Genomic DNA, 26728 nt, shown 5'->3' with positions numbered 1-26728 from the left:
CTCCGGGGCGCGGTGCCGGCCCTGCCCCGCCCCGCCCACCTGAGCTCTGGCCCCGCCCCTTGTGCCTCCCGGCCCCGCCCCCTGTTCTGTCAGGCCCCGCCCCTCACCCGTGTCCTGGCCCCGCCCCCCGCACCGCTGTCCCGCGGCCACGCGGGGGCGCCGCGCTCGCCCCGCGCTCCGTGTCCGCCAGAGGGCGCCCTGCGGGGTCCCGGCCCCACACGGCGGCTCCGCGCCCGCACCGCGGAACGGCCGCCCGGGGCAGCAGCGGGCCGGGACTCTCCTACAGAGCCTGGAGCGGGGAAGCCGGGACAGCCGCACAGGTGCTCGGGGGCGGGGCGGTGCCTGGGCGGCCACAAGAGCGGCAGCGGCTCCTCCTCTCCCGTTCCGCGGCGGGAGCGCCCGGAGAGGTGGCGGCGGCGCGGGGCAGGTGAGCGGCGGCGGGACCGGGGCAGTCCGCGGCCTGAGCCTCGCCGGGGCGGTGAACTGGAATATGTCCTAGCAAATCACAGGGCTTTGTGGGCATAGGAGCAGGAAATGTCTCTCCGGGGAGTTTGCCGTAGTGAAGGGCGTGATTTAGGTGGTGAGCTTTTCAAGAGAAAATTTAAAACGCTTCCTAAAAATCGAGTTAAGAGATGCAAAGCCTCTTAAAAGCAGGGCTGTTTGCAACTCTTTGCAAATGAAGAGATGCTTGATTTGTGGTTGGTGTAAAAATAATATTTTTTTTAGAACGGGTCCTTGCTGATCATTTTCCTTAGATCGAACAGTACTTTTGAAACTTCTTTTTCTATGTAATTATAATGGCCGAAGTAAAGCCTAAAATGAACATGCAATTGAATCAGGGTATTAAAGTCTAGCTAAATTTTCATGTTCTTTCATAAAAACTTTCTAAGAGCAATAAGCAGGAAAAAAAATCTGAGATACAGACTCACTTTCCATATATTCTACTTAGAACAGCTGTTTGGTGTAGGCAATACTGCTGAGCTTTGCCTTGTGGCGGTCACCAGCAGACAGGGACAGGTGTGGTTTTATAAAGCCTTTATTTTTTATTTTTGTTTTAGAGAAAGAATTGAACAGCACATAGTGTGACAAAACACTGAAGATTCACGAAATATTCATTCAGTACCAAATGAAAAAGGGTAAGGGGTGGCAGAAGTTCCACAGGTTTTTCTTCATATTTTTCTCACTGGCAACCTAGATTGAAGAGACAAAAGGGAGGATTTTGTAAATGTAAAATCGTTGTAAAATGGCAGCATACTGGCAGCACCTCAGTTATTTGAGCAGTGGCAGGTGGTGGTTAAAGGGAAGCTGGATGCTCTTTGGGCATGAGGAAGTGAAGTGGGTGGAAGGGTGGCCAGGAAGGGGCAGACAGACTGACAGACAAAGGCAGTTGTGCATTACTGCTGCTACCTACCTTAGATTAAGCACCAATTCCTAGTATGGCTCTGCTCTGGACTATTAGGGAAGCACCCTGGGAAAAGGAACACAAACAGTTGTCAGAGAGAAGCAAGGGGAAAAGCAGGTTGTGCTTGAGAAGGAGATGTTAGAAAGTTAAACTTGTGCCTGAATTATGGTTCAAGGGATCATTCTGATGGTACTTCCTGACCCTAGGAGCCATATGCCCCTGGATGTTGTGTGTCTTCCAGTTTTGTCAAAGTAGCAAAGAAACTTTTGGAACTGGTTAGAGACAAAATAACTTTTTCCTAAGTCTTCCCAATGTATTTAACTATGTGACACTTGGGATACAAATAAAGCAAGACTTGAATTATTAAGCACTTTAAGATATTCGTAATAGTTCTGTGCCCTACGATCTAATGAGGCTGCTACTGCAAACTGTCATTTATCTTTGCTGGCAATGCTACATGGCTCCAGATAAACCTTTTCTGTGACATGATCAGCCCAACTCCCAGTAGATCTGTGTTTGCTGGGCACTTCTGAGAATTGATCCGCATGCACTTTTTACTGGTAATCCCAGAGTTTTGTAAGGAGCTGTAGAAAAAAGGAAGCTTATGTATGCTAGAGAGAAAGTAAAATTCTGCACATGTGTGTTTTTCATCTGTGGCTCTTCTGACAAGACCTGAGAGAACTTAACCTAATCTAGGACTGAGATGTGCTTTGAGCAGGTGGTTTGGCTAAATTACCTCCAGACAACTTCTCCATGTGAAATTGTTCAGTGACTGTAATCTGTGCAGCCAAGATACACAGTGAGCTCTGGCAATTTATTGTAAAGGCATGGGGAAAAGTGACCACAGCAGTTTGCAGAACAGCTTTCTATAGTACTTAGCTTCCAGGTCCCTGTTTATGTGGTTTGAGGGTTTTTGTTTGAAGACTTTTTGTTGGTTTGTGTGTGTTTTGTTTTTTTAAAAAAAAAGGAGATAGAAAGTACCTCTTCTCCAAGGCACCCCTCAACATCTGCCTGCTTGCAGCACTTTTCCATCATGGCAGTGAAACCCTCACCAATTGTCTTTATTTGTTCTTCTGTCATCTGGGGCTTGCGCTTGATGAGGTTGACGAGCATTCTGAAAAGAAAGCCACAAGACAGAATTAATCTTGCCTGTAGGATTCCTGCTTTACAAGACACCATTCCCCCAGGCACTGCTCATTTTGGGGTTTTTTGTCATGCCTAGATGAGCCTGTTCCCGTTGGCGACTCCAACCTCCCAGTCCAACACAACCATCAGTTGCGGCTGAGTAAGAACTTGGGGGAAATGATCTGTATGTTGTCCTAATTAAGTACATGCCAAGATTTGCACTGGCAGTGGGCCTGCATGAAACTGGTCAGTTAACGGAGTGATTTCAGTGACTAAACAATTCTCTTTTGCCTCTTCCACACTACATGATGTTATATGCTGACCGGGTCAGTGCAAACACATAGTTCCACGTGGATTTCTGTGTCGCTAGTGTAGTCCCAATCAGATGATACAAGAGGGTGGAGCTTCCTTCTGTGCTCCCAAGTGCTGCAGTTCAGGACCCCCCTACAAGGTGTTTCTTGGGGCTTACTTGAGCTGCCCTGCTTCGCGCTCAGCCGGAGCAGCAGTGCACAGCTTCTCATCGAAGTTGAACATCGAGGGGTCGAAGGGTGGCGGCACGTATTTGGTGTCTACGCCCATGGCAGTGAAACACGGCCTCCTGTATGAGTAGAGCTCGTTGCAGCACTGGGAAACCTGCTCATTGATGGGGGTGCTCTCCTGCCTCTTGCACATGTCTTCAATGATGATGCTCAGCTGAAAAGAAAAGGGCAAAGGTTAGTTACATCTTCCCAAAAAACACAGCAACTAAGGGATGTTTTTATCACAACAGCATAGCTGGAAACGCCTGCTGAGATGTGGTACGTCTTTAAAATTTAAAATACATAGGTACTCCTGGAGTGAAGCACTTCTTCATCTGCAAACAGTCAGGGCATTGGGCTACAACCAGTAGGTTTGAGGGTTTTAGGGCACTGTCTTAGGACATTTCCCAAATGCAACCTGCCACAGTCTCAGGTGTGGAGCTCTGGGCAACTTGGTCCAGTGGAAGGTGCCCCTACTCATGGCAGGATATGGGAACTGGCTGATCTTTAAGGTTCCCTCCAACTCAGGCCATTCTATAGTTCTGTGATTCCCAGTTCTATGAACTCACTCTTGCTTGCTGAGACAAAGAAAACTTGAACTAAAATTCTCACAGGATACCATCAGCTAGGTATTTAAGCTCTCAAATTCATTAAAAAATGAACAGACTTGGAATTCTGTTAGGTAGATGCTTAGTGTGGTGTTTATGGAAAGATACTGTTCACTATCTCACCAGAATTCAGTGTTTTTGTGAACAGGGAAAATCTCCAGGAGGAGGAGGGGAAAGAAAAAAGTCCATGTACTCACGTAGTGCTCAGAACAAGACATGCGTTTCTGCTCAGGGAGACTGCAGCACTTCTTGCCAACCCCTGTCATTTTCTTCCCGATTTCAAGCAAGGTCTCACTTGATACCTGAGGCATTTTCTTGGTGTAGCGGACCAGAATTCTGGCAAAGTCAAATCAAAATGACAGTTAGTAGAGCGTTCCTCAAATAGGAGCTCATCTGGGCCACTGAAGGGAAAAGCAAAGTGAGGACTCCAGGATGTTTCTCAGGAATCACTCACCCTTTAAGGAAGTCTGCCTCGCCATGGGTATTGAACAGCTCACAGTTGGTCTTCACCACATCCTCGCTTTCCTTCACGTGCTTGTTCAGTTCCTCTTGCTGCAAACAAGTGCAAGTTTATTAGTGATATTAGAGAAGGAGTTGCTGCTAACAGTCATACAAATGTAACTTCTGACCTCTTCTGAACCTTATCTATAAAATACTCATTTTGCAAGGCCGATCACTTCTGTATAGCCAGGCTGGCATAGGCAGGATTTGACTCCCTTGTGGGTCTTAAGTTCTAACAGAAATTTCCTTGGAAAAGGCAGCTACATTTTTAAAATTTAGTTTAAATTAATTACCTGTTGGACTTATTTTATCAGCAGTGGGGATTTGTGTTGATTTGCTTAAATCAAGTAAATATTTCAAATTATTATCAACCACGAGGGGAACATCTCTTGGCCAAAGCTTTCAGGAACTTAACTTAAGCTGTGTCTTGTGTGTGACTGAGTTGTGGATCAGACCTGTTAGGTGTCTGTGTGCTGGCCATGCACACTCTCTCCCACCACAATCCATGAGCAGCCATACTCAGTGTAGGCTATGGAACTCAGACAGTAACTGAGCTATTAATTGTCAGCCTCAGGACAAGCAGAATCACATCTGAGATACAGAGGTGTCAGACAGACAGTTGAGTGAGACTAGTCTGAAATAATGTGATGTGACCAATGAAGTTACCCTGTAATCTGAGATAACCCTACATCCTTGCCATGGGCCATGAACTGCTTCATCTCCCACCAGGACATTAACCCCCCCCCTGGAATTAGTCTCTCCAAAAGCTTTCTGTCTGCTCTGCTGTGGGAGCTCCTCAACACAGTTCTTTGATGACAGGTACCAGCCCAGCATTCAAGCCAGCTGCAAATACAGCTTTGCACCTACAGCGTTCCCGTAGCACTCAGCAGGGTTGTCTGTCTTGCAGCACTTATCCAGGAGTGTTTCATATCCCTTGGTAATCCTCATGACCAGCTGTGTGGAGAGCTCAGGGTGTCTTCGTGAGTATTCATAAACAAACCTGGAAGGCACAGCAGCAGCCAGAGCTCCTGAGTAACGTGCTGCTGTTCTCAGCACAGTGCAGCAATAACAAGGACATTTCCTCAGGGGGACAATGAGCCTGCAATGCTCTGGGCACTACTTACTCTGACAGGAATGCATCATGGTTTGCCTCATAGCTTTTACACACTTCCTTATCCTGAATGTATTTTTCAACTAGAGAAGGAAGGTTGTCGGGTTTGTCATCAAACTCTGCCTCCATGATGCACTTGGTCCTTTCCACAGCTGGCAGCTCGCAGCAGGGCTTGAGTTTACTTGAGAAAACATCTTGTTTAGAGCACATAGAGGCCACGAGCTCGGACTGTAAAATTAATACGTAGTATCAGACAAGCAATGAAATAATAATTTAAAGACAGGTTAATGAATCTGCTCTCTCAGCTTCAGACTCTTCTCTTTTCACTCAGGTCACCTCTTTACTTAGCACTTTGCTAAAAAATGCTGTCTTCACACAAGGAGAAATAACTGGGGCATGGTTCCGTCCCTGATCCTAGACACTGGTGAGCCAGGGCATGTCCCTGAGTGCCCTGTCACAAGGATGCTTGACCGATCTTGGCAGTCCTGACAGGATGCCCAGCTCTGATGGAGGACTGACCCCAGAGCCCTGGAACGCACAGGGTCAGTGAGTGTGTTCAAGGTGGAGTCAGCCAGGCAATATTGGCATCATCTCACTATTGCAGGGGTTTGTTCATCTGTTTTCTAGCATTCATTGGCACTACAGGAAAGCTGGATTAGTTGCAGTATGCTCGACAGGGCAGGAGAAAAAATTGCAGCCTTTTTGCCTCTGCTTTCTTTTCCTTGAATTGAAGTGAATTTCTTGAATTGAAGTGAATAAATACTATCAAGTAGCCTCCCTGATAAATGTTCTGACAGGGATAGATCCAGAGCTGGGCTGAAACCTACTTCCAGTAAGAGTCAACTGTGCTTATCCTGAGCTTTTCAGTGCTTGAGGAACCTTCCAGCAGTACTGAGTACCAGTTTAAGTTCCCTGGACTGTGAACATGTAGCTGCACAAATTACTGTCTTTCTAAATATCTTTCAAATATGTCGACTTTGGTCTAAAATAGTGAGCTCACCCAGTCATCCACACACTCCACCATGTCCCCATCACAGCACTCTTTGTAGACATCCTTCACATCGTGGACCAACTTAACCAGCTCTGCAAAGGGAGCCTTGGGGTATTTCTGGCTCATACGAACGAGTTTACTGGGTAGAAAAGGAGAAAAAGACACTTGTTTTAAAGCACTGTAGGGAACAGAAACCTTGCAAGTCACTAACATGGTAAGGTAGGTCAGGATTGTTTCAAGAAAACACTCATTGCTCTCATCTCATTCCTGGTGGCTAAAAAAAAAGGGCATCAACATCTGCCCCAGTAAAGCCAGAAAGGACCAAGTCTGTGGTTTTCCTGCTCTGCCTGAACTGTGAGAATCACACCCCAGTAATCTGCATCACTCTTGAGCACCTGGAAAGTGCTCCAGGTTGCTTGGCACAGGTAGATACAGTCCTGATGACACCTTTAAATGAAGGCTGACTATGTTTATAAGATAATCCTAGTCAATGTTGGTGTATCAGGCTGGCAACAGAATGAAAGCACCTCTCTGTGCCCCAACAGGTGAACCAGTTATTAAATTGAAATTGAAAATGAAAAGCTTTTCTTTGTCTTACAATCACATGTTTTAACAACTGTGGTTCTGCCAAGACTGACTTTTTGGTTGGCTTAAGGTTCAAACTAGCCCCTTACTCTGCTGATTAGTGATGTGTCCATCACCAAAAGCTGTAGGCACTGGAGTGGGGTACAGCTTTGGCAAAAGTGTGCCTTAAACACACAGTGATCTATGGTTCTGAGGGACACTCCAACAGTTAATTCTCCATCCTCCAGACTGGTTCCAGAGATGGTTTAATTGCTCTGCAACTCTCACAGCTGAGCTTTTCGTAGGTCTCTCTCACAGGTTGACAAGCCTACATTTTATCCAAAAATGTGATGGGAACTTACCTTGCTTGGAAAGTCCTCTCACCATACTTTTCGAGGATCCTGCATCCGTGCTGCTGCTTCACATCTATCTTCTTGGCTCTTTCCTTGATGACAGCTGCCTGTGGTAACAGGACACACATTGTCACATTAAACTCATTATGTGCAATGGATAGGATTAATCCTGGCCTGTCTCTCCAAGTTCTTCATGCAAAGCTTTGCATGAACAGAAGTCTTCTGCCTGTGTCCTACTTAGCTGCTTAGTGTTTATCCACAGAGACCAAGCTGCTGTACCTTTGTATCCAAGCAAGCACCAACATCACTCTCTGAGCAGCAGCTTTTAAGTGCGTTTTCATACTCAGCAGCCAGGCCCAGGATCGCTGGGGCGTGCAGGAAGGGGTTTCTTCTTGCCACAGTGTAGACGAAACTAGAAGCAAAAGGAGAGCGTTAGTTCTGTGTTCAGTAAATGGCCTTAAACCTCTTGTGGCTTCTCTAGCTTGTTTTCTAGTTTAGAAATCTACTTCAGAAATCTAGTTTAGTAATCTGCTTTTGAGACATAATGCCTGCTTGATAGGAAATGCTCTGCTAAATCTCACCCTTCCCAAGGCAGGACTCACTAACTGTGGGTAAAGGGTGAACTCCTGATGTTCTCAGCCATCTGGTTTGACATCCATCTGCTTTTTAAAATGTGTTGTCAAATACTTGAAAATTCTGGTTTTCAGTGTGAAAAATCCATCTATGGACCTGCCACCAAGATTTTATTGCCAATTTTTGCTCTTTTCACTGTTACCTTTCTTCCTTCTTGCCAACTACACAAAGAGAAGTGGGAAGCTGGAGCAAATAAGTTATCTAATCAGGATTGGAAACACTGAGTTTTCAGCAGGTTTGGGGAAGAAAGTTTATCCAAGAGGTATAAAATGGGACCCTTAACCCCTGTTTGGCATGCAAAAACCTGCTCTTGCATGAGATGAGCAAATGTGACCAGAGTAAGACAGGACAAGTGGCCATTGCCCTTACTTTCCCAGGAGCTGCACGCGGTGGTCCTTGTACTCGTTGCAGATGACATCAGCAGCAGGTCTCTCGTAGGGCTGCACAAAGTCTGGGTGCTGCACTTTGAAGGACAGGAAGCACTGGTTTCTTTCGGGATCAGCTTTACCACAGCAGTCAGCCATGTCACCGTAGGAGTCACGGAGCTTGTCCACTTGGCAGATTTCATCCAGGAAAACAGAGGGCTGGAAAGGGAGAGGGGAGGGTCACAACTAGTGTTGATATATAGACAGCGCCATGTATTGTCTGCTTATCTGCAAAAGAAAAGCCAGGCTGAACAGTAAATAGGTTTTTACTGAATAAGATTTAGACCATAAATCAAATTAATCTGCTGTTTTTCAATAATTTTATTAAGTTTTATTTTAGGTAGTCTGTTATCAAAATGGTTCCAATGCTTTACTGAAAAAAAAATTAATTATAATTTAAAGTACTCTGTGCAAGACAGTGATCTACTTTTACTTATAAGCTAAACTGAGTCTTATGAACTAAACTGAGTTTTCAGATGATTTGAAGCAGAATTTGGTGGAAACCTTTAGGGAGAACTCATATCTAGCTGAGCCTGTTAGATGTCCAGGAGTCCTAAACACCTGCACGCTTCTTTGGTTACCTGATTTTAGAGGAATTTTTTAAACCCTCATAAACTAAGTGCCTTAAAGTAGCACAGACACCTTTTCAAGTCACCCCAGTGTGGAAATCCACACACTTGGGTCACTTTAATACCTAGAATTAGGCCTGCACTTCACGGCTGGGGTTTTGTACCAAGTGCTAATGTGTATTTTCAGGCAATGCTAGGCTGAATGTGCCAAAGTGTGGTATTTGGTCTCTAACATAATGGCTCCATGGATCATTTAGGCACTTGTTAAAGGCGGAGGTTTAGAACCTGACAAAACCAAGTTCTTTGTTTAAGCACTGAAATCTGAGCATTGGCCTGTGACAACAGGCACACCTGAAAGGTTCAGGTGTAAGCCCTCAAGCAGGGTGATCCTGGCAGCTGCACAAAGCGAGGAGAAATGCAGTAGTGAGGTTTCACTGCCTACCAGTGGTTTTGAGCACTCGGGAGCATCCTCGTTGGCCACACACTTATGTGCCAGGTCAACCACATCCTTCACCAGCTTGGACAGTCCATCGTAGGAGCATCTCTGCAGGTACTGGGCAAATGTGATCATGGCACTGAAATACAAAGCACAGTTTGACACTGAGGAACATCAGGCAGTATTTTCAAAAGTGCCTCTGAATTGAACTGGTTTGTTCAAATGACATGCACAAAGGTTCACCAGAATACCATCCAGAGCACCGTGCCATATCTCATGTCTGTCTTGTTCTCTCCTCCTCTCTGAACATGTTTTAACCTTCCCAATAACCTTTATACCTTCCCAATAAAAAAGTCTTGAATATTAAATCATAAACAAACCAGAAGAGACTGTGGTTGGAGTTATCTGTTGCTTTCACCAGCAAACTCCTAAATGCCATGACCTAAGCTGGATTTGGCCACTGTTACCAATTATGACCTTCAGGCTGCTTTCTGTCAGCACTTATGTGTCTGTCAGGGCCCTCTGTCTTTCCCAAAACCAGTTTCAAATGAAGATCACTGACTTGTCTCAGAAAACTTGTCATAGGTTTGTTTTTTGAGGTTGGTAGTTTGTGGTTTTTCTGGAAATGTTGCCAATGCAGCATAATTTCTCTTCATTCTAGGAATAGCAAACCTGCATTCCTCATGCATATTTTATTTTCAGAGAAGGAAGAGGCTTTTTCACAAGGTTTGCAAGGAGCTCTTTTCCCAGAGAGCAAGTCTTTGTGACATTTGCAGGTTTAAATTATTTCTAGGTTTTGCAGTAACAGTAAGGGGCTAAGTCAGTGTGCCTGACTTAGGGACAGAAAACCCGTCAGAAGATGAAGTTGAACGTTCACTTACACTGCCTTAAATGTCTCTTCCTTCAGGTCGTTGAAGCGGTGGGCAATCGGGCTCTTGTGCTCTAGGAAGGAAAACAGAGGGAGCGGTGGTGCTCGCTGTCACACTGGCTGTGCTGGACCCTGCAGACACTTCTGGGCACCATGGGCCACATTCTCACCATGTTCAGTGTTCACCTGTCTCCTTTACTTGATAACTTAAGAACTTGAACTCAGTCTTGTTCATTTGTCTGCAGATACCTGACTCTTAGGTCTGCTTGTCCTTCTGAGGGAACCCCAGCCTGAGATTTTTATGATCCTAATAGAATATTTACCTCGGTAAGCAGCTACTTCATTAAGATACTCAAAATGACTGTTGGGACTTTTCTATTTGGGGTTAGCAAATGTGTCGTTTGGGTAACCACCACCACCCCCAAACACTGCAAATAAAGCAGTGCAGCTGCAGTTTGCTTAGAGCAAACCTTCTTCCTCTGAGCACTGAGTTATTAACTTGTCAAAAGACAGAACTCCCACAAGTACAGTGCAGCTGCTTTTTCCCTGGTGGGAAGGAACAGATCCTGATCATTGACATCTGTTCATGCAGCACACAGATGTTGCAGAGGCATGGCACCACACCTGCTCAGCTCAGCTGTCCTGACTGTCCTACCCATCTCCCCCCGGTCTCTTCATTTCCTTTCTTTTCAAGTCAGTCACATTTTTCTGTTCAATATGGATCAGGCTCCCACGAATTGTTAGCAAAGCTATATTAAAGACATTAAATTGATAGAAAAAAAGACTTCCAAGAGAACTAATTAGTCTTTTCTTACCTGCATCTCGTGCAGTTCTTTGCAGATTCCTGGAACTGGCAGAGCTCAGGAAGATAATAAATGAAATTAATGCTAACCACTTCATGGTTGCAGGTTATGATGTGAGCAAAATTGCTCAAAAATGCTAGGAAGATTGAAGGAAGAGCATTTGCTTATATACCCTTCACTACCTGTGCCTGTAAAATATTAACTCTTGAGCTGGCATTTGTGGATTGCCATTTGGCCTGAGGAGGATTACAAAACTTCAGCTGTCCTTGACAAAAATTAATTTGATATTAGTTATTTATTCTGTGTTGTTACTTTGGGCCTTTTTGTCCGGAGGAGGTCAAACCTCCCAGCACCCAAAAAAGATAAAGTTTTGCGTAAATTTCCTTATCAAATGACAAACAAGGAGTTCAAGGCATCAGACAAAAATGTCATCAGGGCTAATCCTATAGCCTCCTTTTTTTGCTACTATTTGTTCAAAAGCAAAGCATGTTGGTTTTGTATAGCAACAGCTCACCCAGAGAGGACTCAGTCCACCTGAAATTAGAGAATTTTAATTGTAAATCACTTTATTGAGATGACATGGCTAATCTAGTCATGTGTGGCTGATTTGAGCTCCTGAATTTGTTAGGTCCTGCTCTGGTTTTCCCTGGGTGCTGCTGTTCACTGATATCCAGAAAACAGCCCAATGCATGGGTAAACAAGTACAAGAGCTGTCATTTCAGAATTTTTGCAGTTTCTCATTTGTATTGACATCTTCCCAAGAGTGATCTCTTAATTAAACATTGCTCTCATCTCTGTAAAATTCCTCATTGATTAGTCAGTAACTTAGGAGATCAGACACAGGAAAAATGTGCAGTTTGCACAGAGCCCCAGGACATGGAATAAATCAAAATTACTTTCCAGGAAACCCAGTGAGATGCTTCAAAAATTCCCAAACAAGTCCAGGGCTGGATCCTTGCTGAGTGCAAAGTGGTGTAGCTTCCCAGTGGGAGACAGTAGGATTTACTGTAATTCATTTATGCCCCCAGTGTGTGGATATCAGCCCACACAACTGGAGCTTGTGTGCTGCCTTGCAGCTCCGCTTTGTGAGCACCCACATGGTAGAGCCAAGCCTGTGGCCTCCAAACCCTTCCTCAGTTTTTAAGGTTCCCTTTTCTGCTCTGTTTTTGTTCCTCAGGTGAGAAGTTTTGCCATGACTCCATATTATTCCTAATGGGAATAGTAAGAACAATTCCATGATCGGTCCTCTGGAAATTTGGCTAAGTACATGCCTAATACTTCCTTTTGTTTCTGAGTGTGAGCTTTTAAAGACATTTGAAATAAAGCAAATGGTATGTCTAAGCTCAAAATATTTGCAGGCAGTTTTCATTCAGGAAAATGCCTAGGCGGTGCATCTTATGTTCTGGAAAGGTTGCTCTTTTCTCCAGGAATAACCACATAAAAGTGAGATGAGTTCATAGAAGAGTTTGATACAATGACATTTCTACAGTCTGCTGCTGTTGCAAAAACTTTCTGCATTTTCCTGAGTCTATTCCTGATGTTTTTGTAGGTGAAAGGCAGCATTCTGATAGTGATTTCAATGAACAAGGCTCCATGTTGGGAATTAAAAGGTTATTTGGATAACTCTTACATGAAGGATGGTGCAGGAAAGCCAGGCTGGCAGAAAAGCAATGTTAGAAATGTCATAATATTAGACGTGGGGCTTGTTTTCAGGTGGTTTTAGCAAAATCCCACATTTCTGGAGAATAATGGGAATTGATGAGCAATCTGGAGCTTTCAGACCTATGCTGCTTTAGCCTAACAAAATCTGGGGAAAGAGCTTGTTAATTCAGTCTGTAATTATTTCACTGACCATATCCCTCTGTCAGAGAAGAGCCATCTCCTTTCAAATCTTTAGAGAGCATTCAGTGGGACAGAAATACAAATTTAGGTATTTTGTGGATAACTGCAAGGTAGTAAAAACTGTGGTATTGGTGAATGATGTCTTGGAATAGCTCTTGAGGTGCTCTCAGGCTGTACCAAAGAAGTCTCCAGAAAACTACTGCTAAGGGCGGGGAGAGCAAAGCTGAAATTCAGCACATGATTGCAGTGTTGCATCTTGGAAGCTCTCTGGAATTTTCCCTTGCAGCATTGTGCAGTGTTAGCAGGAACGCTCCTGGTCCCCTGGAGTTAATATGTAAGTTTGGAATACAGGGTCCATGTTTATTTCTAGATATCTTCTGTTGTCTGTCCTGTACTTGATGCCAATGGTTCATGTAACTGCTGAGAGCTGAACTCCAATGCTCATGTTTGTTTAACAGTATTAAATAGTATACTGTGTTTCTTGTTACTCAGTGCTTTCACACTGCATTGATTTCACTCCAACAGAATTGTCCTGGTATTAGAAAAAGGAATTGATTAGAAAATGGCATTTTAGGATGATCCATTTTCACACTCATTTATGTCTAAAGTTACATGGGATGACTACTTTTTATTCCAGGTGTGGGGATCCAAAGGGCAATAATTCCAAGAGTAATTGAGCTGGAAATAAAAAGGATGCATCCTTTTTAAATGTCATCATACCAGCCTGTGCAGAGTGGCAGAGCAGAACCAAAGTGGACTGAGATGTACTGATATGGAATGAGGCTCTTGAGAAACAAATGTGCTGTACCGTGAGAACAGCTGTCAGAGCCCTTCTGGCAAGTAAGTGCTTTTCAAAGTAATCTCTCAGAACCCAAAGGACATCAAGAAATCCTTTACTTTTGTGGCCCTCTGTTTTATTTACTGCTGTTTCTTCCTTTTTTTCAAGACCTGTAGTTCTGTTTGTGGGACTGGACCACGAGGCACACCCCAAACACAGACAGACATTGCTGGGCCAGTAGCCACAGTGAGAAGCTGTTTATGAATAACTGTAATGATTAGTATACTTCTAAATAAATGTCTCTAGCTCTATATGTCTGTAGCTCTAGACATAAGGACAGCTATCAGGCGTTACTTTTTTTTCCTGCTCTGGTGAAGGATGTTTGCCATTCTTATCACTGATGTCTGATTCCCGTGCAGAAAAGTCAGACATCTCAGATATACGGCTTTTGTTTGAACAGAGATGGACTCGTGGATACAAAGCAAACATAAAGACTCAAGGGGTTTGATCACTGTGGCAGAACGGGCAGAGACTGCTCAGCTGTAGCTAATCGTATTCCATGGCAGGTGTATCTCGTGAGCATACCCATCAGTGAGTGCTGGTACTCAGCTGTTCCTCTTCTGCCATCAGCCACCCACCTGCAGCGTTAGTGAGTTCTGCATCATTCAGATAAGGGTTTTTGAGTCACCAAGATTACTGTTCTTGCTGATCCTGTGCACGTGATCCCCAGGCCATTCTAGCATCCCTACCCCTTTGTCTCACAAGTCCACAGTGTAGTGATGTAGCTGTTTTCCTTAGTTGTGACCGTTTGCCAACATCATTCTTTGGCAGCAGGAACAAGAACAGCTTTGCTTTGCCTATTAAGCATTCGATTGCCTGAATATATCCAAATATACAGCCTTCAGTGCTTTTTGAGGGTGTCAGTTCTGAGACTTCTCAGGACTTGTCTCTACTTTCCATGTCTGTCACTGTTATATTTTCTGAAAAATCCCTTTGCCAGGATTTCATCTCCTGGGAGGCTGAGAAGCCTCAGAAAAGAATGAAAACAATAATTATCTGATTGCTTTGGAATGTGGTCTGGAGATCGTTTACCACCAGGTGCAGCTTTGGTAGGTTCCATGTGAATTGTTTTAACTTCATGACCAATCACAGCCAGCTGTGCTGGACTCTGAGACAGTCAAGAGTTTTTTATTCTTCATTCTTGTTAAGCCTTCTGTCTGTATCCTTCCCTTTCTCTAGTATAGTTTTAGTATAGCATTCTTTTAATGTAATACCATAAAAGAATAAGTTAGCCTTCTGAGAACATGGAGTCATTCTCATCTCTCACCTCATCCTGGGGACCTCACAAAGACCACACATGTTCCTATGACTTTTTGCTCTGCCAGTACCAGTAGGTAATCCACAAGATAGCTGAGTATTGGCATCATCTCTTACCCATTTCTAAGGTCCCTCAACAAAAATCAGTGCTGTATCTTGGTATGGGTGTATCTAAATACAAAATAGATGTGGGAGAGTAATACCCGAGGTGCAGCATTGCTCTATTCAGGAAGTCCTTCTCAGGGGGAGATTTTTCTTCAGTAGTTCTTATAATGCCTTTGATCATTGTCTCTGGAGCTGAAATCCTTGTGGTGCTGTGATTGATGTTTGGCTCATGATAGGACTATCAGTGGAGATCTATTTTCTTCCTCTTGCATAAGTCCCAGAGACCTTTGGAATCCAGTGCATTCACTTGTGCCCTAGAAACTTTTTGGCACTCAGTTTCCAATTTCTGTGCTGCTCTGCTGTGCTACCTGATGGCCTTTGGCAGGAGAGAAGAGCCATTTAATGTGGTACAGTCAAGAGCCAAAGCTGAAAGCTTCTGCTTGGCAAGATATTGTTCATATTTCTTTCCTAAGTTTGATGTGCTTTAGCAAGAAAAGAAATAGTGAAAACTTTTGAGGAACAGCAGGAAATGTTTGGAGCATTTTTTGTTTTGCTTTTCTTTAGGCCATTGATCTGTAACCTTCAAATTTTTAAAAAAAACTTTTTTTGTAACTGTAAGCTGGTTATTTGCTAAAATCAGAAACAAAACATGTGTAAAATGAATTAATGATTCTGGGAGCCACTGGGTTTGCTCTCAACTTGAAACACTTTAGGAGCTGAAAAATTTCTGTGTGTCTAGAGGGGCTGTAGGACTTGTGGAAAATTTCTGCCATTCTGCAGGTGCCCCGCACAATGTTACTGCATCATCTGGCAGTACTGACATTCTTACTTGCCTTATTTTTCATTTAGTTTCATTGGAAACTTAGGGTTTTCCTATTCTGGCCTAAAAACTGCTAAGCTGGTAAATATTTTTCCCTTCATGTCCATCTCCATAGAAACGGATTCTGTTACTGCTAGAATTGTTCTCTTGTGCTGTTTTTTCTGTTAGGACCTTGGGGTTTCTTTGCTGGTTTCTTTCTTGGGAAAATGCTAGTTCATCCATTTAAGACAACTTGTAAATGTTCAAGCATTAAGGACATAAAAGGAGTGATTCTTTTCTCAGCCTTTCCTCTATTCCTGAGCAAACAATTTCTTTAGATAAAGCCCTCATAACTTTGAAAAATTAAAATATAGTAGTTTTACATGAAGTCCTGGAGCAAGAATAGTGTTTTCCACCTCTAATATTTCCTCCTGTCTTTGGAATTTCTTTACCTAACTGTCAGGGGCCTCAGCAGGAAAAGAAAAATGATAGAGCCATTTTTAGGTCCTGGTTACTGGAGCAGGCAGGACAAGACATTTTAAAATTTGGCACCGCCATTTACTTGCTGACATAAAAAGATAGTCCACTTCTGCATATTATGCTGCAATTACAAATTCTAGGCTCTATGAATGAAATGGGAAGCATCTTTCCCCATAAGTGAAATCCAAAGACAGGGTGAAATATTTCCACATTCTGCCTTAGCCTGTGAAGCCAAGTTCAGTTAGTCAAATCCAAGTACCTGTACTTTTCTGTTGTAAAAATCAACTCTTTTTCAAGCAGCATTCAACTAGACCACTTTTATTAGGTGAGCTCTGGCTTGTAGCTCCAGGTTCAGTACTTCCTTCAATGCAATCAGATTGGCAATGATATTACCAGGATGTAAGGATCTCTTGAAGAGAACCGGAGCTGCAGCAGCAACAAAACATTGTCTTTCTTCAGGTTGCTGTTTTCCTTCCCATGTTCTCCTTCCACTGGATTTGTTGCACTATGACATGTAGTTCTGGAAACTTGGGATTCCCAGAGTTAAGGAAGTGGCTACACATAAGACAAAACTGAGGAAATATTGCTCAGGTTTTTTGTTTGTTTTTCTTTAGAGTAGTGCTTATAAACTCTGACTTTTGAAGGGGTGAATAGCTGAGGTTTGAAATTCAGGCTCTCTGAGGGCCTTCAGGAACACTTGATTTTAGAAGAAAGGTTCCTCAGTATATTTCCAGAATCAGAAAAATTTAATCAGAGACCAAAAACTGCAATTGAGCTTAGCAATGATCTGTATAGTTCATGTGGTTCTCTTAAGTTATCAAAAGATTGGTCCATACATCAGAGGAACTAAAGAAATCTATCAGGCAGATCTGTGTCTGTGCAAAGCCCAAATATCAGTGATGTGTGTGTTTTTTTTTTTTTTTTTTTTAATTTCAACACTACACTGGGAGTCCTTCTTAAGCCATACAAAGAAATATTAACAAACTCTTTGCACATGAAGCTTTTGGTGTTGTCTTTTGGATCAATTAGGCAGAGGCTACACTCCCAAGGGCATTCCTCTGTGGTGCTCTCCAACCCCATGCTGACAGTCCTTGACATTTGCTTTCTGCCCAAAGGCCTTTTTTGCTCAAACCAGCAGTGCTTCAGTATTGCCAGCCAGGCATATCCACAGGTCTCAGAAATAACTCAGGAAATTCAATTATAACAATTGGTGTAGTAGTGCCCTTCTCTGGTACCTTCAGTTCAGTGTGAACTTGGGGTTGTGACGTTGCTCCTTGACTCTGAGTGCAGGAAAGCAGAGCGAGTTTTCCCAGTGCAAAGAGGCTTAAGGCTTCCCTTGAAGTCAGTGTAGATCTAGGCAGATGCCTGGCTCCCTGACTGGGAGATTGGAAGCTGGGCAAATCACGTTTGATCCAATTTCTCCCAGTTCCTGCTGGCAGAGAGGACAGGCTAGTGCTAAGTCAAGACTGAGGGCACTGTTCCTGGTGAGCCCAGGAAGCCTGAAAATGCTGAGAGTCTGATATGAACACAAGTCTCATGGTTTCTGAGGTCCTGCTGCACTGCTGGGCACTGCAGCCTCTCTGCTGTCAGCAAGGAGGAGTTCTGGGATGGATCCTTTGACATGCCAGAATACAAACGTTCTTGTGTCGCTTGACAGAAACCTCTCAAGTTCAGAGTTTGCCCTCCCTGCAGGTTTGTCAGAGCCAATATGGAAATATAACTGGACTTTATGAAAGTTTATCAGTACTCTGATGTTTCCAGTGAAACATTTTGGATTCAATTCATTTACATGCTTTATTGGTGCTCTTGCCAGTGCTGGGTTATTGGTTGGATTTGATGATCATGAAGAGACCAGTTTGGTCAGTCACAATCTGCCCTTAGTGAAGCTGTCCTGGGTCACTGCTCTGTCCTGGATGTGCCTCAGCACTGATTCCATGAAGATCTGCTCCAAGATCTTCCCTGGCACAGAGGTAAGGCTCACCAGTCTGTAGTTCCATGTGTCTTGCTTTCTACCCCTCTTAGAAAAAGTTCCCCTGTCCCTGAGGACTTCACCTGATGGCTGTGACTGTTCCAAGATGATGGACAGTGGCTTGGAGACCACATCAGTTCCCCAGGACCTTGGGATGTGTGTCATCAGAGATTTGTGGCTTTAGAATGTTCCATGTCATTCCCACTATCCCACGGTCACAAAACAGAAACCCCACTGACATGGGCTTGGGTTATTTTGCCTGTCCAGCCACAATAAGAAAACTTCACACTCCAGCTGCTCATAAAATTCAATCCAGAACAACATAACACCAGAATTGAAAATTGTGTGGAGTAACTGAAATTGAGACTAGGCTTGCCTAGGAACTTCTGTGTGTTGTGTTATGTTAGTTAGTTTTCAAAGAAAAGTGAGATTATTTTATTTGATTCTTTGTTATCAGCTAGGTAACCTCTCTGCTTCCCCTTCTGAAAGAGAAATCAGGTTTTCCATTCCTGCTTTTAGTATATAACTGCACTTTAGGCAGACACTCCTATCTCTTGGGCACTGATATTGCTTAAGGAGCTTTTTGGCAACTCACTAAGGTTACCAGGTCTTCTGTGCAGGATTTTGAAATATATTCAGCATTGACCTAATTCTGGTCACGTTGAAGTCAGTGCCAGAATTTGCCTGATTTCTCTGGAAAGCGAGCTAGATAAAAGGCAGATCTTCAACCCTCCCTACAATATTTTAGGGAAGTTATTTCACAGCAAATCACCGCAACGTGTTTAGATTGGTTAGTGGATGAGTAGGATGTACCTGCAAAAGCAGGTCTAGCTCAGGTCTTACCGAGATTACTCTAAAAACGATGCCCAATCTTTTCCTAAAGGAGAGCTCTGATGGAGAAAGCTGTGCTGTGCCCTGAGTAAACAGGTATCAGCATTCCATAAGAACTAGCCCCATGAAGCATTTCCCAAGCTCTCAGGCAGGAGCAATCTGCCACCTACTGTTAACATAACTATTTGCACAAAGAGCCTGTAGACCTCAAAACTGAGAAAAATTTCATATTCCTGTTGGCAAAGACAGTGACAATCGTAGAGAATTGCCACAATGATGTATCTAAAAAAGAGATCAGCCCTCACTGGAGTTGAATTAGTAATGGAGAGAAAACTCAGCTTGTTGATTAGTAATGATGTGTGATTTATTTGGTGCTCTTATTGCAAATTATTTGTGTAATCCTTATGGAGGCACTTTTCTTGGAGAGTGTTTGCATTGTCCTTACAGGAGTCCTTTTAAATTAAAGAAACACAGAATGTGAGAAGCTCCTTAAGATATGAGGTACTGCTGATAGAGCACTCCACAAATTCTGGACTCCTTTTCTGGCTTGTGACAGTCATATCTAACCAAGAGATGCACAGGATTTGGCATTAGGGTACATAAATGTTACATGTCAAGTGCTTTGCTGAATCCAAGTTTAACACTCACTGAAATTAAGCAGCATTTAAGAGTTTTGGTGTACATAGAGAGACTGTAGGGATGTCTGAACGTAAGCCTGGTAATTTATATTCAAACTGAGTTCTACAAAGTTAAGTATTGGAAATTAATATATTGTCTTTAAATTTGCAGACTTGAGAACTGAGCTGAGGCATTGAACCAGCATTCATGAATCAAAATAAAAGTTAGAGATTTACCTTTCGAGACGCTCATAGGCTTACTCACAGGACAGTTTTAAGTTTGACATTTGAGATATTTCCTCATCAAAAAAATGTAAATTAACTCAGAGTCATAAAGAAGAAAGTAAGAGAATGACAAGTGACAGAAAGAAAATTCACCACACCAGCAATTTTTTTCTTTATTGAAAAGGTCCCTAATTGAGGAACACAGAGCTATTCAAGGCAGCTCCTAACTTTGTAACTAGCTAACAATAAAGTCAATGGCATTGTAAATGCCTCACACACTACCAGAAATGCTTGTTTAGCCTGCTGAAAATAAATTGCACGTAAAAAAAATCACTTCATATTTACTGTCAAATAAAAAAAATCAAGACATAGATATCTAAGAATCAAATGCTTTAGTAAAAATTAATTTCCCAAGCATTGGAAAGAATTAAAATCAGAATTGTTGCAGCTGCAGGTGTGCTGCCGGCTTTTAGCTCCACCTGCTGAGTCCAACTGAAATAACAGCAAGCTTGAGCTCTCCTCTGTTTTTAAAAACCCTGTCCCAAGGGCCCCTAAAGCAGAGCAGAACCCACAATATTAGTCAATAAGTGGAATAGCACACAGTGAGAAAGTGAGGGCAGGTTCTGCTTGAAAACAGAGGCTCCACGGGACCTTGGGGGTTAGGGAATTTTAGACTGTCAAAAACTTGTAGATGGTTTTTCTAGTTGTAATTTGAACTCTGTAAAAGTGTTCTTCTTCCGTTTTAAGTGCCTTTCTGAGATAGCAAAGGCATTTCATACACCGCCTTCACTGAATCCAAGGTCTTACTGAGTTTTACATGGAGATTCCCACTCCCTTCCTTATCCAGAGATAAAACTACCCTGGGAGGATAAATATTTTCAAGGCACACTATATGAGGAGAGAAAAAACAGCCTGAGCCTTGTTGTTCTGCATGCCAGCAGAAGGCTGCTTGCATTGAGATCTTCCAAGCTGCTCCAGGAGAAGCTGTTTCAAGGACTAATTTCAGAACTAATCAATTGTTGACTTTAAAAAGTGGTTACTATAGAAATTATCATTATGGATTGGCTGAACCCAGGCAAAACACTAAGTGTAAGAAATGTTTAACCTTCTAGCTGACTCCTGTGCAACCCACAGCTGATGCTGCCTAAATGTCAGGAATTAAAAAATAAAATTAAAATAAGAGAAACAACCAACAGAACATTTATTTGACAAGTAAGCTTTAGGGTTCGAATATAGGTGATGCAGCTTTGGCTTGAGAGGTGTCATTTAGAGTTTTGGATTACACATCCCCTTTACACAAAATACACAAAAAAAATCACTTTATCTTATGATTTGTCTTGTCTTTGTTTTATGTCACCTGTGACCATGCTTGAAGAGAATGAGAAAGAATCCAGAATCTTCTCCAGATGACCTTTGCCTCTATTTGCTATGGTGTTTTTCAGGTTTATACTCATGAAGGATGATCATTTTGAAAGCTTATCAAGCAAATTAGGAGCCTAAAACACACCTTTGGAATAATTTATGCATGTTAAAATAAGGCTCACAAAGCACCAATGCATTTTAGGATTTAAAGTGCTTAAGCCATTTCTTAACTAAGACTCCCCAAGTACTACATATATTTCAGAACCAATGTTTTGTTTTTTAACAGAGCACTTGCAGATTTATTAATTGAATCAATTGTTGAAAGGCTTTACTTTCTGTGTTTGTTTTTCCTGTCACGGTTCTCCCTGTGAGGAGGTGCTCACAGCTGATGTTCTAAGAGCAGCTCAAAGAACACGCACCGTCTGGTAGGGAACAGGAACGACTCGCGAGGCGCTCGAGCGGGACGTGTCTGTGTGTTTGCAGTGCCATGGATCGTGGGGCAGGACAGCCAAGGGCAAATCACCTGCCTTACTGCACCCCAGGGGCTGGGGCTGCTCCCAAAGGGGCTCTCACACTGCAGGCCTTTGAGTGTCAACAGTAATGGCAGTGCACTTTGGGTGTGAACAGCAGAGTAAATTTACCTTCTGCTGTACCTCTGTGCACTTCTCCTGGGCTAGCACTGCTCCTCTTCAATTCTCCACCTGTCTGGATTGTCTTTATTTTCTTTACTCACAAGGCCACACCACCTGAGATGCTCACAGGAAACTTGCTGTAATGAAGAAATGCAGATAGTAAGTGTAATTTAAAGCAAATGATATGGCTCCATAAAATCTGTTCTAAATGATTCTTTTCCAAGTGTGATTTACTGGGATTAAAACTGAGTGGTTTAGACAAGGCTTAAAAAGTCTGTCATGGAAAACTGCATTTCTCTGAATGTTCAAACATTTGTGTTCCTCTCCTTCTTTCTCCCTTTGCCTTGGACAGCAGGCATTGCATGCTTGCCGAACAACTTCAGTTCTGTTACTTCTGTTTAAAATCAGTCATGGTGGTGTAATGGTAGCTAATCTTACCACCCATTTCCTAGATGGACCTTCCATCTGGGCACCAAGGAGGTCCCGTGAGAGAGCCCCTTGTGTGTGTGTTGAAACAATGCAGGCTGGGGTTCACAGGTCCCTGAATGATACACATCAAAACATTCCAGCACATATAGAAGCTGCAATGGTGGCAAAACTGTACATGTCAAAGACAACACAAGCATTCACCAGTCAGAATGACAGGATTGGGGTTTGGATTGAAGTTTATTTGGATAGTCAAGTTGGTAGCCTTGTGAAAGTTATAGCAGTCCTGAGTTTGGGTTAAAAATTCAAGAAGTTTTGAACTTTTTTTCAGTCCCTGTATTAATTACAAACAAAACTCATGCTCTCTTGCTCCCTGACCTTGACAATGATGCTTCTTCGAGCAGCTGTAAAAGAAACTGAAAAGCAGATCCTTGAGGATAATTATACCACAGCAGAGGTTTCAACACATTGTTTGTCCTGTAGAACTTTTTAAGGAATCTGGCACACAGGAGACAGTTCCTGAAAGTATTCACTGAATCCAGACCCCAAGCTTTCCCACTACTCCTATGAAGTGCTCAGTGGAATGATCAATAACCTGGAGAAAAATGAATAAGTGCAGAATCAGAAATCACAGATGAAAAAGAGAACAAAGGATTGTCATTTTTCTCAATATTTAGGAGGGTGGTGAGGCCCTGGCACAGGTAGTCCAGAGCAGCTGTGGCTGCCCCATGCCTGGAAGTGTCCAAGGCCAGGTTGGACAGGGCTTGGAGCAACCTGGGATAGTGAAGGGTGTCCTTGCTCATGGCAGGGGTGGGAACTGGGTGGTCTTTAACATCTATTCCGACCCAGACCAGTTTGTGGTTCTATGACTGTACGATTTCCTGCAGCTTTATGCTACCAGTAACCCCAAGTGCCCTAAGTTAACCAACTTCACAGACTGGCCAGGGAAGGAAATGTGGTTTTTAGGAATTACTGCCCTATTTAGAGCCTACATTGACTTTTCAGTGATCTGCAATCCATTCCCTAAGAGCCCTATGGACAGGAAACACAGCTAAGGGTTGTACACTGTTGTAGAAACTGGGACACAAAAAAACCCTTAATTAAAAAAAAATCTGGATTGTTTACTCCTTCATTATGTCTTGGTGATTATCATAGTATTTACAACAATGTTTTAGTTTGGGTTTCTAAAATATAAAGTGCAGGAGAAGAATTCCCAAGGCATTCAAACCATCCAAACCAAAATGCTTAGGAGCAGACTTGTGTTGGCAGCTTTTGCCTACGACTCAATCAAATCTTGTAAGCCCCATGGGTGTAACACTGAGTGTCTCTAGAGAACTCAAGTGCTTTGCTTGCTGCTGCACTCACAGAATCTGAGTCATTTAGGTTGGGAACCTCTTATGTGACCATGGAGTCCAAGCTGTGACCAGTCTCCAGCATGTCAACCAGCCCAGAGCACTGGGAGGCCTGTCCAGCTGTCTTTTGAGCACCTTCAGGAATTGAAATAACCACGGGCAGAAGACTTTTCTCCTTTTTAACGCCTCTAGTAAAAGTGATCAGCTCTGGGGGGAGAATTGAGGGGTCCACACTCACACTGCCACTTGTCCCAGGAGTGACTCTGGAGAGGAGGAACGGTGCAGCTTTGTCCGCTGCTCTGTGGGCAGAGCTGGGGCTTTCATCCTCCCGAGAGCATCGGGAAATACCTTGTTCCTTCAGGATGACCTCCAGGGTGCTGCCTCCGGCCAAGGTCCTCCCTGGCTAGGGTGAGGGGCAAAAAAGGGTCTCAGCATCTCTGCAGGCTCTGGACTTTGTTCCTCGCGCCTAGTCACCACTTTGATTCGTCACTTTTGTGTAGGCTCCTTGTTTTAGGGGTTTTTGGCTAGTTTTGGTGAGGGGTCTCTCCTGCTGCATGCCGGATCCGATGTCATTTGCACGTTTTCTCGATGTCCCTTCCCCTCCACCGTCTGGGTGGCATCTTCTAGGAAGCAGCAGGCTGTCACTGGACAAAAGGCGGAATTCTTAACCACCAGTGACAGGTAGTTAATGAAAATGACTGGTGATTACAATAACAAACAACCCTGGCACCAACTGGTCCAACTTGTTCACTCTGCAACCTTTTAAAAAAATTGGCAGCTTTTTCTACTTATAACAGCAATGGTAACTCCACCCCTTCCCTGAGGAGTCCCAATGCCGGACAAACCTTTCTGCGAATAAATTCTTCCTCATTTCCCACCTGAACCTCCCGCGGCACAACCTGAGGCTTGTTTCTTCGTCTATTGCTTGTGAACTGGGAGCAGAGCCCAAGCTCTACCTGGCTGCACCCTCCTGTCTAGAGGGAGTTCTGGAGTTCCTTGAGCCTCCTTTTCTCCAGGCTGAGCCCCCCAGCTCCCTCAGCTGCTCCTCATTATTTCCCCTGCTGCGCTCCAGCACAAAAGGCTCAAGCTGGGGTGGCGGGGAGAGCAGTGAAATGGAGGAAAAGGACTTGCCCTGCAGTGCCGAACGAGGAGGAGCCACTCTTTGATCAGAACAGAGGTCACGGCCATAAAAGAAACGGCACAAACAGACGCAAGCGGCGCTGCTAGCCGCGCTCCATCCGATCCCGGCCTGGGGAGAACCACACGCACATTAAATACTATGGCTGCCCTCGGTAGCAAGAAGCTGGAGCCTTTCTAACAGCCTGAATGGATACTTGGAATAAGGCGCAAACGCAGCCGTTTGTGATACAGTGTAGCCCAGAGCGAGCGCAGCCCGAGCTCCGCGGCAGAGCCGCTCACTGGAGGCCATTCCCCGGGAAGGGACGGAGAGGGGGCAGAAAACAGCTCCAAGGGTAACAGGCAGCCCTGCAGCCACCCTTCCCGCACCCAGGCCGGTCAATGGGGTGCGCTTGGAGCCGTCCGGCTGCTCGTACAGCCAGAGCCATCTCAGGTGTGTTTTGTTGAAAGTCACCCACCTCTCGCATCAAACATTGAAGTGACGTCCGTGTCACACCACAAATCTCAGCTGGTAGGGCTGAGATTACCTGTATTTACTCCTTGTGGTGACAACAAATAACGCATAAATGCTAAAAAATATATTTATTATATGTAATTGTAACAAATAACAAAGGTTTCATCTCTGCTTCCGCCCCGATAGAAACCACTAAAATCAAACCATTTGCATTAAGTTTAATGCAAAAAACCCTATATATATAAGAGGACAAAAGTATTATTGTAACTGATCTGCCATCACACATCTCATGCTCGTGTGGTTTGAGATTTCTGCAGTCGCACCAGGAAGTTGGAGGTAGGTGGCTTAGAGTATTCAATTTATTCCTCCTGGATTACATCAAACTATCATCTGCAGAGATATTTATAAAGGAACAAGTAATAATATAGCGATATATAATATATATAATAATATATAGACCTTGCACCTGAAGATTAGGAGTTAATCTTCTGCATTGGAAGGCACGATGAGCACCAGTTGAGGATTTACTTAAAAAAGAATGTGTGATTTCAGAGGAGCTGCACACCTGACTGGTGCTATCCACCATCAGCCAAATAAAACACCTAATTACTCAAATGACAACAATCTCTTTTCATTTCTGTAAAACATAACCAGAACAGGCATTGCTGGTTTGAAACACCAATTCCAAGACACCCATAGTGTACCAGTGCATAGAGCCATTACTGATCTTTACAATCATGTGTTTCTGTGGTGAAAATAATTTTTATTTCCAACAGGTCTAAAAAGACTTGGTCTGCCCTAATGGAGGCAACAGTATTAATAACCCAAGTGCACTTTGGGGATGAAAATCTGGGCTGGGGGGCCTGAGGGCTGAGCCAGGGCATGATGGCATATTCAAAGGGTTTCATTAAAGAAATATGGCCAAATTGGCATGGGGATCTTGACGTTGGTTGTTTTTAGTGAAATTGTAAGAAAATTATTGTAAAACAGCGATTTGGAGGTTACTCTTGAATGCAGAATGCTTGGTGGGAACGAATTGTGTGCAACACAGAATCCCAGAAACACTTAGGCTGGAAAAGACCAACGACTTCAACCTCTGACAGATCACCACAGACTGCCATGTCCAGTCGTTCCTTGGACATCGCTTTTAACAGGAATTCTGTGCTCTGTGGTTTCACTGAACACCACTTTTAGCGATACTCTACCAATTTATTTTCTGACCCTTTCAACGACGCCCCCCCGTAATTTCTATTATCAGACGCGTTAGGAGGTTGCTTTTTAATGCATATTGTCCTCTCGGTGTGAGAGACCATCACTTTTAGGCGGAATTCTGAGTGCTGTGGGGTTTCAACACGGGCCTTCCCTCACGGCGTTTTCCCGCCCTAGGCGCGCTCCCAGGACCCCGCCGGTCCCTGAGGGGGTAACTCGGCACCTCCGTGCCCACGGGGGGGCCCTCGGGGAAGGTTCCCGACGGAAGCCACGCCGAGGCACCGTT

At 43.8% G+C, this 26728-nt stretch overlaps 1 protein-coding gene and 1 long non-coding RNA gene across 5 annotated transcripts; one reads left to right on the top strand and one right to left on the bottom strand.

The window, feature by feature from the left end:
- Window positions 1-178: 178 nt before the first annotated feature.
- Window positions 179-26187, top strand: LOC102069200 (uncharacterized). Of its 4 annotated transcripts, none has more exons than XR_012580613.1 (7): window positions 179-427; window positions 10350-10431; window positions 12085-12170; window positions 13387-13589; window positions 13696-13773; window positions 18042-18198; window positions 21605-26187. It is a non-coding gene; the product is annotated as an uncharacterized LOC102069200 (long non-coding RNA). The 4 variants fall into 4 exon arrangements; XR_012580611.1 differs by lacking the exon at window positions 13696-13773 and adding an exon at window positions 12902-13083 and having other exon boundaries at window positions 180-427; XR_012580612.1 differs by lacking the exon at window positions 13696-13773 and adding an exon at window positions 13036-13083 and having other exon boundaries at window positions 182-427.
- ALB (albumin) lies at window positions 1021-11078 on the bottom strand. Its single transcript, XM_005495165.4, has 15 exons — window positions 10920-11078; window positions 10118-10178; window positions 9243-9375; window positions 8176-8390; window positions 7453-7585; window positions 7183-7280; window positions 6266-6395; window positions 5279-5493; window positions 5022-5154; window positions 4108-4205; window positions 3851-3989; window positions 2997-3220; window positions 2384-2516; window positions 1412-1468; window positions 1021-1191 (listed from the first exon to the last, which is right to left on the bottom strand). The coding sequence occupies exons 1-14, from the start codon at window positions 11002-11004 to the stop codon at window positions 1418-1420; spliced, it is 1848 nt and encodes a 615-aa protein (XP_005495222.2). The 5' UTR covers window positions 11005-11078; the 3' UTR covers window positions 1021-1191; window positions 1412-1417.
- Window positions 26188-26728: the final 541 nt, after the last annotated feature.

The sequence above is a fragment of the Zonotrichia albicollis genome, chromosome 5, assembly GCF_047830755.1.
Source record: "Zonotrichia albicollis isolate bZonAlb1 chromosome 5, bZonAlb1.hap1, whole genome shotgun sequence".
NCBI classification, from domain to species: Eukaryota; Metazoa; Chordata; class Aves; order Passeriformes; family Passerellidae; genus Zonotrichia; species Zonotrichia albicollis.
The sequence above is the reverse complement of the archived record's forward strand: the minus strand, read 5'-3'. Positions and strand labels throughout refer to the sequence as shown.